General features: G+C 52.2%; 1 protein-coding gene across 4 annotated transcripts in view; it reads right to left on the reverse strand.

Annotated features, from left to right (window-relative positions):
- CHST5 (carbohydrate sulfotransferase 5) overlaps positions 1–10090 on the reverse strand; it is a 47325-nt gene that overhangs the window by 9840 nt on the left and 27395 nt on the right. The window contains exons 1-3 of one of the 4 annotated variants that reach the window (XM_054248628.2): positions 9635–10083; positions 7167–7710; positions 640–4541 (exon numbers count right to left, since the gene is read on the reverse strand). In XM_054248628.2, coding sequence (XP_054104603.1) covers positions 3332–4525 — 1194 coding nt within the window. In that variant the 5' untranslated portion in view covers positions 4526–4541; positions 7167–7710; positions 9635–10083 and the 3' untranslated portion in view covers positions 640–3331. Of the gene's footprint in view, positions 1–639; positions 4542–7166; positions 7711–9634; positions 10084–10090 lie in introns of those variants that run through there. The other 3 variants (XR_013530179.1, XM_008986227.5, XM_035282537.3) reach the window with 3 other exon arrangements.

The following is a 10090-nucleotide window of genomic DNA, read 5'->3' on the forward strand; positions in this document are numbered from 1 at the left end:
TGAATTTAAACATCTCTGCTTTTTGGTCAGCCTCTCAAAACTGAGAGGCTGACCAAAGCCTTGGGCCCTGACCTCATTTTCTGTCACCATCGTACTGGACTTGTTTTGTTTCAGTATTGAGTTCACAATTCACAATTCACAATTCACAATTTCATCTTAGCTGGATGATTCTTTATGTTTTCTTTTTCTTTTTGAGGCAGGAGTGCAATGGCATGATCTCGGCTCACCACAACCGCTGCCTTGTGGATTCAAGCGATTCTCCTGCCTCAGCCACCTGAGTAGCTGGGATTACAGGAATGTGCCACCATGCCCAGCTAATTTTGTATTTTTAGTAGAGACAGGATTTTGTCATATTGATCAGGCTGGACTTGAACTCCCAACCTCAGTGATCCTCCCACCTTGGCTTCCCAAAGTACTGGGATTACAGGCATGAGCCACTGCACCCGGCCTCTTTATGCTTTCTTAATATTTTAGTTCTTTTTTTTTTTTTTGAGACAGAGTCTCACTCTGTCAGGCAGGCTGGGGTGCCGTGGTGAGATCTCAGCTCACTGCAACCTCCACCTCCTGGTTCAAGCGATTCTCCTGCCTCAGCCTCCTGAGTAGCTGGGATTATAGGAATGCACCACCACACCAGGCTAATTTTTGTATTTTTAGTAGAGACTGGGTTTTGCCATGTTGGTCAGGCTGGTCTTGAACTCTTGGACTTGTGATTCGTCTGCCTTAGCCTCCTAAAGTGCTGGGATTACAGGCATGAGCCACTGCCCAGGGCCATGTTTTTGTTATTCTAATAGACCAGTTGATGTATAAAGAATGGCTGCATAGGGAGCATGTAAGACTTCCCAGGGGAAACAACGAAGCAGAGACTATTATTATTATTACTATTAAAAAAACTTTTTTTGAATGGGAGTCTTGCTCTGTTGCCCAGGCTAGAGTGCAGTGGTGTGATCTCAGTTCACTGCAACCTCCCAACCTCCGCTTACCGGGTTCAAGCCATTCTCCTGCCTCAGCCTCCTGTGTAGCTGGGATTACAGAAGCCTGCCACCATGCCTGGCTAACTTTTGTATTTTAGAAGAGACAGGGTTTCACCACTTTGGCTAGGCTGGTCTTGAATTCCTGACCTCAAGTGATCCACCTGCCACGGCCTCCCAAAGTGTTGGGATCACACGCTTCAGCCACCACGCTTGGCCTATTATTATTACTATTTAAGATGAAGTCTGGCTCTGTCACCCAGGCTGGAGTGCAGTGGTGAGATCTCAGCTCACTGCAACCTCCACCTCCTGGGTTCAAGTGATTCTTCTGCCTCAACCTCCTGAGTAGCTGGGATTACAGGCATGCACCACCACATCCGGCTAGTTTTTGTGTTTTTAGTAAAGACAGGGTTTCACCATGTTGGCCAGGCTGGTCTTGAACACCTAACCTCAAGTGATCTGCCTGCCTCAGCCTCCAAGTGCTGGGATTACAGGCATGAGTCACTGTGCCCAGCCAGGGAAACTATCATACAATGGCTATAAGGTGACAATGCCAAGAAACAGAAGTGCACTCATTTTAGGAGTTTCCACAAACTGGTCAAATAAACAACTCAAAGTCCATGCAATAAAGATAGCTCAACAGCATTTGAGTACAACTGGTAAGTCTTTGTTCCAGGGATGATGGTGATTAAGGGCCCCTGTTCACTACAAAACAGCTTGATGTAAACTCACTCCATTCAATGAGAGATCTGCATTACAGAGGTTTCAGAGACCTCCACCAAGCAACCACAGACAAGCAGTGTTCATAAACAGAAAAGGAAGTGGCATTGGGTATAGCCTGATTGGTTACAGCTCAGCCTTTGTCTTATTTGGACACATCTAGATGGTCACTGTGACGTCTGTCCCTGGCTGAAAGCTGGCTGCTATGATTGGAGGAGACTCCATTCTTCTTACAAGAATATAATCTCACATTGGGTTGTATTTTGTTTACATATTAAATGAGGCTACATCCCAGTCAAATCCTCCCTACAAAGTATCCCCCTTTTTGTTTTTTGAGACAGAGTCTTGCTCTGTCACCCTGGCTGGAATGCACTGGCACGATCTTGGTTCACTACAACCTCTGCCTCTTGGGTTCAAGCGATTCTCCTGCCTCAGCCTCTGGAGTAGGTAGGATTACGGGCACATGCCACAGTGCCCACCTAATTTTTTGTATTTTTAGTTAGAGACGGGGTTTCACCATGTTAGCCAGGCTGTGTCTCGAACTCCTGACCTCAGGCAATCCACCTGCACTGGCCTCCCTCGAACTCCTAACCTCAAGTGATCTGCCTGCGTCAGCCTCCCAAAGTGCTGGGATTACAGGCATGAGCCACTGTGCCCAGCCAGGAAGACTATCATATAATGGCTATAGGGTGACAATGCCAAGAAACAGAAGTACACTCATTTTAGGAGTTTCCACAAACTGGTCAAATAAACAACCCAAAGTGCTGGGATTACAGGCATGAGCCACTGTGCCCGGCCAGGAAGACTATCATGTAATGGCTATAGGGTGACAATGCCAAGAAACAGAAGTACACTCATTTTAGGAGTTTCCACAAACTGGTCAAACAACCCAAAGTGCTGGGATTACAGGCATGAGCCACTGCACGTGGCCAAAGTTATCTCCTATTCTGACCTCTACCACCATAGACTCGTTTTTCTGTTTTTTTCAGCTTTAAATAAATGGAATCACACAATAAAAAAATAATGATGAGAAAAAAAATGAGGTTACAGTTCATTAGATTACAGGATTTTTGAGCAAATGTAAATTTTCTTTTTAATGGAGTCTCATTCTGTCACCCAGGCTGGAGTGTGGTGGTGAGATCTTGGCTCACTGCAACCACCACCTCCTGGGTTCAAGTGATTCTGCCACCTCAGTCTCCCATGTAGCTGGGATTACAGGTGTGTGCTACCACGCCCCGCTAATTTTTGTATTTTTAGTAGAGAGGGTATTTCACTATGTTGGCCAGGCTGACCTCATGTGATCCACCTGCCTCAGCCTCTCAAAGTGCTGGGATTACAGGTGTGAGCCACCATACCTGGCCAGGAACATATTTAATTTAATGTAGCAGAACTTACTCCCTGTTCCCAGAGAGGCAGAGGCAAGAGTTGCTTTCCATGAAGAGAGCACCTGATGAGAAGGCAGCTACAGAGGACTCAATGGAAAACCAGAATCAGGAGAGAAAGAAACGTGCAGTCCTTGCCTATTTCAGGGGAGGACCCCAGACTCCCGGTTAACAGTAGGGACCTGCTTCCCTGTGCGCCCCAGCTCCCTTTCCACCGTGCAGTCGCCTCCTGGGCCTGGCGACCGCAATTCAGGGACTGCTCTAGGGTCCAGAGTTCTCAGAGTCAGAGGACGCCCAGCTGAAGTGTTTTGGGCCTCGTGGCAGCACCAGATCCACGGTGAGGTCGTGCTGCTCATCCTCAGAGTACACAGGCCGGTAGCCCAGCAGCTGCAGTGCACTGGCGCAAACCTTCTGCACGTGGCGGATCTTGGTGAAGGGCAGGGCGTGGCGCCAGGCCTGGGAGACGTTTTGCGCATTCCTAGAGGAAGTCTGGAAAGCCTCAAACGCCTTGCCGATCCCTGACCCGTGGGTGATGTTGCGGATCCAGGTCTCCAGCTGTGGCGTCAGGCTCAGGCCAGTGAAGGCGTAGAGTGCCCGGATCTCTGCCAGCGGCTCCCGTGCCAGGTCCTCGAAGCGCACCAGGCGGTAGCGGCCGCGCAGGAAGGGTGGCGGCTTGAGTGTGGCGGCCTCGGCGATACGCACATGGCTGCGGCACACCTCCCGCATCAGGTGCAGGTGAGGGTCGGCCTCCACCCACTTGCCGTGTGTGCCCAGCACAATGCCGCTGTCAAGTGCTAGTAGCTGGGCCGCCGCCTCCCGGGAGCGCAGCACCGCTCGCGGGTCGCGCACCAGGTGCACAATATGCAGGTTGAGCACGGGGTCCCTGAGCAGCGGGTAGAGCACCTTCAGGTTGAAGAAGCGCACCTCCTTGAGCACCACATGGCTGTAGGAGCGGCAGGCCTCCTGGGCCAGGCTGAAGGGCTGCCGTGTGCACAGAGTCCTGCATGCGTTCTCTTTGCTGATGGCACCTCGGGGAAAGGCGCTGCAGGCTGGTGGCGAGCACAGCGCGCGGCTCACCTCCCACTTGAAAAAGGCGGACAGGTTTCGATTCTGTGGCATGTAGGCATCAAACACATCCATGTCGCACAAAAAGACAGAGCGCACCAGGTCGCGCACGGCCATGTGCAGCGCTGTGGCGCTGCCCCGCCACAGGGTGGTCCACACGTGCCACGCGGGCTCCATCAGGTAGAAGACATCAGGGTGCTGGCTGAAGAGCTGGCCCACAAAGGACGAACCCGAGCGCCATGAGGACAGCACCAGCACATGTACACGCTTGCTGCCTGTCTCTGCGGGGGACGAGGGCCCTGGCTGGTAGACGACAAAGAGCAGGAGGCAGATGGTCTGTGCCAGGAGAAGCGTGGTCGCTGTCTTGCTGGAGAAGCGAGGCATCCGCATGCTGGCAGCTGAGGGCCTTGGGGTGGAGTGAGCAATGTTTAGGGACCGAGGCCCTCATGCCCATCCCATGCCCCAATTACTGCCCAGTGCCCTCAGGGAACAGCCCTGGAATTCAACTACCCTACCCCCTGCACCTCCCAAGACCCCTATGGCCTCAGTCGAGGGCTTTCCCAGGAATATGGAGTCAAGGCATACCAGGATAGTCTGTGCTCAGAGCAGAAGTCTAGCTGCAGACTATGGGATATCCATGGAACTGTCTACCTACCCACTCACCTACTTACATACACCTATAGGCTAGCTATCTGTAGAGACAGGTAAATATTATGTTTCTTTCTTTTGTTTTGAGACAGAGTCTCGCTCTGTTGATTAGGCTGGAGTGCAGTGGCATCTCTCCGCTCACTGCAACCACCGCCTCCTGGGTTCAAGCATTTCTCCTGCCTCAGTCTCAAGAGTAGCTGGGATTACAGGCATGCGCCATCAACCCTGGCTAATTTTGTATTTTTAGTAGAGACGGGGTTTCTCCATGTTGGTCAGGCTGGTCTTGAACTCTTGACCTCAGGTGATCCGCCTGCCTTGGCCTCCCAACATGCTGGGATTACAGGCGTGAGCCACTGTGCCCAGCCGGTATAAAACTTTTGTTATTAAAAATAAGCAAGTAAATAAAGTGGACAAAGAACACCAAGTGTCGCCATCACTGGTGGGGAGTGAAGTGCTGAAGGCAGCATGGACTCCAGAGGGAGGGTGTCCTGGAGTCCTGCAGGTTTGCAAGGAGACCAGTTGATGGGGAGCTGGGAGGGAGCCAGAGAGGCAGAGAGGTGAGAGCGGAGTACTGTCCCAGCCAGCTGAGGGGACTCACCACCGCCAGGGCTGCTGGGAGTGTTGCAGTGCTGATCGCAACTCCATGGGAGATGCCTCAACACACGGCAAAGCAGGAAGGAGAGAAGATCAGCGCCCCAAACAGAGAGACAGCCCCGTACACAGAAAGCTCCCCAGGGTGGGAGCAGAGTTGCCCTGCCTGTCTTTTGCTTCAGGATACCTCATAGAGAGACCCTTTTGGGTTGTGGAGCCAAAGGGCTTGATGGGGGTTGGGCAGATGTCAGAGCACCACCAGGCTCACTGAGGTTGAATGAGTCTGAGTAGGGCATTTCTCCAAATGGCTGGAAACTGGCAGGGTCTCCTGCTGGATGGAGGTGAGAGAGCTGGCTCTGAGTCCTAGCACTGTCACTGGGGAGCTATGGGACCTGGGGCAAGTGACGTAACTTCTCTGAGGCTCAAATTCCACCTCTGTAGAATGGGATTTGCAACATTTAACCTCTTAGAGAGGTTTAACCTATGAAGAGAGAGCCTGGGGAGGCATTTCTTACACACCTGCCCCTGTCACTGATAATGTCACTGTGCTAAGCTACCTCTGGAGAGCAAGAACGCCTTCCACCTGGGAAGTCTTCCCCCAGAGGAGACACCCACAGGCCATCTACCCTTCCAATCCCAGTATCTCATAGGCCATCCTCTGGCCTCCAACCACACCTGAACCTTTAGTGGACCTTAAGAATGTCATGTGTATTGGCGGGGTGTGGTGGCTCATGCCTGTAGTCCCAGCACTTTGGGAGGCCGAGGTGTGTGGATCATGAGGTCAGGAGTTCGAGACCAACACGGCCAATATGGTGAAACCCCATCTCTACTCAAAATACAAAAATTCGCTGGGTGTGGTGGTGCACGCCTGTAGTCCTAGCTACTCGGGAGAATCGTTCAAAACCATGAGGTGGAGGCTGCAGTAAGCTCAGATCACACCACTGCACTTCAGCCTGGGCAACAGAGGGAGACTGCCTAAAAAAAAAAAAAAAGAATGTCATGCATGTCTCACAGGTGGAAGGAACACTCAGTTGGCCTCCTGCATTCCAAGGTCCCAAAGTGCTCTTCTCTTTGCAGCTATTGCTTCTGCAATGATCTCAAGGCTGGGAGACTCTGGAAGGGAAGGGCCTGGAAGTTTCCTCCTTGCTCCTACATCCTTTGCTCCCTGCCTTCCCCTCCCCTGGTCCAGGTCACCACTGAGAGAAGCCAGGGCCTAACTTCAGAGCAGATCCCACCTCAGCTCCTTCCCCTCATTGTGGGGACAGGAGAGAGTGGAGGATGCCCAACAGCTCTGTCACCTGCTGACTCCTGAGCTGTCTTCTGGATCCCCACACCTACTCTTGCAAAACCTGGAAGATGAGGAGCATAGCCCCCTATCTCCTCTGCACGTGTGACTGTACATTTTCCAGTGCTGGCTGACGGATGGTGGGCTCTCCTGCCAACAGAGGGCCAGAGAGGAAGGGAACTCATATTTGCTGACCTCAATGATCACAAGTGCTAGCTGTTTCAAGTCCACTGGATGATTTAACTCAACAGGCCCTGAGGTGGGCATGATGATGTCATTTTTCAGGGTAAGGACTCAAGGCTTGGAGACACAGCAGGAAAGCTGAGACCCCAGGGCTCCTGTTCCTAAGCTCCTGGCACCTCTGATCCCAGGCTGTGGGCCTCTCCCACCTGTGATTGCTCCCTGCAGAGTGCAGGACTCTGCTGCTCTGGCCCAAACACAGTTGCCCTGGCCAGCCCAGCCCTTGCCTGGGTAGGGAGGATCTTGATCCCAAGCCAAGGTGTTTACCTTTGTTCCAGGAAAGCCAGAGGTCTTCTTAAGAAGGTGGTTGGCCAGGCGCGGTGCCTCACGCCTGTAATCCCAGCACTTTGGGAGGCCGAGGCGGGTGGACCATGAGGTCAGGAGATTTAGACCATCCTAGCCAACATGGTGAAACCCTGTCTCTACTAAAAATACAAAAAATTAGCCGGGCATGGTGGCACGTGCCTGTAGTCCCAGCTACTTGGGACGCTGAGACAGGGGAATAGCTTGAACTGGGAGGCGGAGGTTGCAGTGAACTGAGATCACGCCACTGCACTCCAGCCTGGTGACAGAGCAAGACTCTGTCACAAAAAAAAAAAAAAAAAGGTGGTTGAATCACCCTATGCCACACAGAGTCTCCAGAAGACCAGCTCCTCACTGGGAGCTTTCTGATAAGAGCAGCACAGTGGACAATTGGCCAAGGATTCAGTTAGGAAGAACCAGTCGAGCAGGCACTGTGATATGCACTTTCACCTTCATGACTGAATGTTATCCTTCCAAGTTCCGAGCAGGCAGAATCGACCATCCCTGTCTGTTTTAATTGAAGCAGTGGGGATCAGAGACGAATACCCAGTGAGTAAGAGGCAGGGCAGGGGCTTAAGTCCAAGAGCCAGACTCCCAGCACAGGGCTCTGCAGCAGGTCACACTCCTAAGCCGTGGTCCAGTGAACTCTTCCATCCTGGAAGGACTATTCCCTCCTACTCTAAATTCTTCCCTTTCTTGATTCTTTTCTGGGGGCACATATTTATTACATGTTTAATTTTCAGAAAAGTAGTACATAGAGGGTCGGGCGCGGTGGCCCATGCCTGTAATCCCAGCACTTTGGGAGGCCGAGGCGGGTGGATCACGATGTCAAGAGATCAAGACCATCCTGGTCAACATGGTGAAACCCCATCTCTACTAAAAATACAAAAAATTAGCTGGGGATGGTGGCGCGTGCCTGTAATTCCAGCTACTCAGCAGGCTGAGGCAGGAGAATTGCCTGAACCCAGGAGGTGGAGGTTGCGGTGAGCCGAGATCGCGCCATTGCACTCTAGCCTGGGTAACAACAGCGAAACTCCATGGCAAAAAAAAAAAAAAAAAAAAATCAGTACATATAAGTCACACAACATTCTAAAAGTAGAGACGGGGGCATCGCAACCTCGGCCTCCCAAAGCGTTGGGATTACAAGCGTTGAGCCATGGTGCCTGGCCAAAAATGCAGTTCTTGATTGCCTTGCCTCTGTGTTAAAAGGGAAGGGAAATAAAAGTCCATTTCCTAGAGGCTAGGTACAGTGGCTTATAAAGTATCACAATGCTTTGGGAAACCTATCTCTACTAAAAATATAAAAATTAGGTGGAGTGTGGTGGCAGGTATAATCCCTGCTACTTGGGGCGCTGAGGCAGGAGAATCGCTTGAACCCAGGAGGCAGAGGATGCAGTGAGCCAGGATTGCACCATTGCACTCCAGTCTGGGCAACAAAAGAGAAACTCCATCTCAAAAAAAAAAAAAATTTAGGCCCAGCACGGTGGCTCACGCCTGTAATCCCAGTATTTTGGGAGGCCAAGGCAGGTGGATCACCTGAGGTCAGGAGTTCAAGACCAGCCTGGCCAACCTGGTGAAACCCCATCTCTAATAAAATACAAAAATTAGCAGGGCGTGGTAACTCCAGCCTGTAATCCCACTACTCAGGAGGCTGAGGCAGGAGAATAGCTTGAATCCAGGAGGTGGAGGTTACAGTAAGTTGAGATTGTACCACTGCACTCCAGGCTCTGTGACAGTGAGACTCCATCTAAAAAACAAAACGCTTGGTCCCAGTGCAGTGGCTCATGCCTGTAACCCCAGCCTGGGAGGCCGAGGCAGGATTCGTCGGGGGTGGGTAGGTGGGGATATCACCTGAGGAGTTCGGACCAGCCTGGCCAACATGGTGAAACACTAAAAATATAAAAATACGAAAATTAGCTGGGGTGTGGTGGCCGGCACCTGTAATCCCAGCTACTGGGGAGGCTGAGGCAGGAGGTTACAGTGAGCCAAGATCACCACTGCACTTCAGCCTGGGTGACAGAGCCAGACTTTGTCGCAAAACAAACAAGCAAACAAAAACATTTCCTAGGCACCTGTCCTGTGGCCAGAGGGCCGGTCCTGAAACCCAACATCAAGCCGCTAGAGGCAGTGAGGCACAATTCCAATTCCCCTGAGTCTGGTTCCAAATTAACTCACCAAGCTACTTTCTCTCAAGCACTCTACGGAGAGCTTTTGAAAGACATGCCCTTTAAAAGCCAAGTATGGAAACAAAAGACCCCGGCAGTGAGGATCCCACGGGCAGCTGAAGGCCCAGCCTTCCAGTTGCTGATGGAAAACCACCCCAGCTCTTCCCGCCAACCCAGGTCCCCGGTAAAGACAGAGGAGTGTCCCCAGCTGTGCCACTGGTCTGGCTCCCAGCCCACCCAAGTGTGGGGAGTGAAGAAACAACGTACCCCAAAGCTTGGTGTCTCTGCCCGACCTGCCACGGCAGGGAGTGGGACGCCTCTCTCCCTGGGCTCAGCAAAGGCTCCCAGACATCGTCTCTTCCAAGTTCCACCGCATAGCCAGCTCCTTCTCTTCACTGGGAGGGTCCGCAGGGCTGAATTGCTCCTTAAAGTCCCAAGACCATGACGGGACACCATTGAGCTGGGAAAACGGCTCTAAGAGGCATGGATGGGAGTCAGGGGACCAAGCCACTGGAAGCTCCTGGAGATTTGAGGCAGAGCGAATCTGAATGGGATGTGGAGGGTGGTGGTATCCTGGGGCTACCACAGGGAGAGACCCAGCCCAGAGCCCCGTTCGGAGCTTGGCACTGCGGCCCACAACCCTTGGCGCTGCCTGGTGCTGCTAGCCTGGAGCGCACACTATGTGGCGCTTTCAGGCGTGGCCAGCGGGAGCCGGGGCGGTAG

Source organism: Callithrix jacchus, chromosome 20 (genome assembly GCF_049354715.1).
Source record: "Callithrix jacchus isolate 240 chromosome 20, calJac240_pri, whole genome shotgun sequence".
NCBI lineage: Eukaryota > Metazoa > Chordata > Mammalia > Primates > Cebidae > Callithrix > Callithrix jacchus.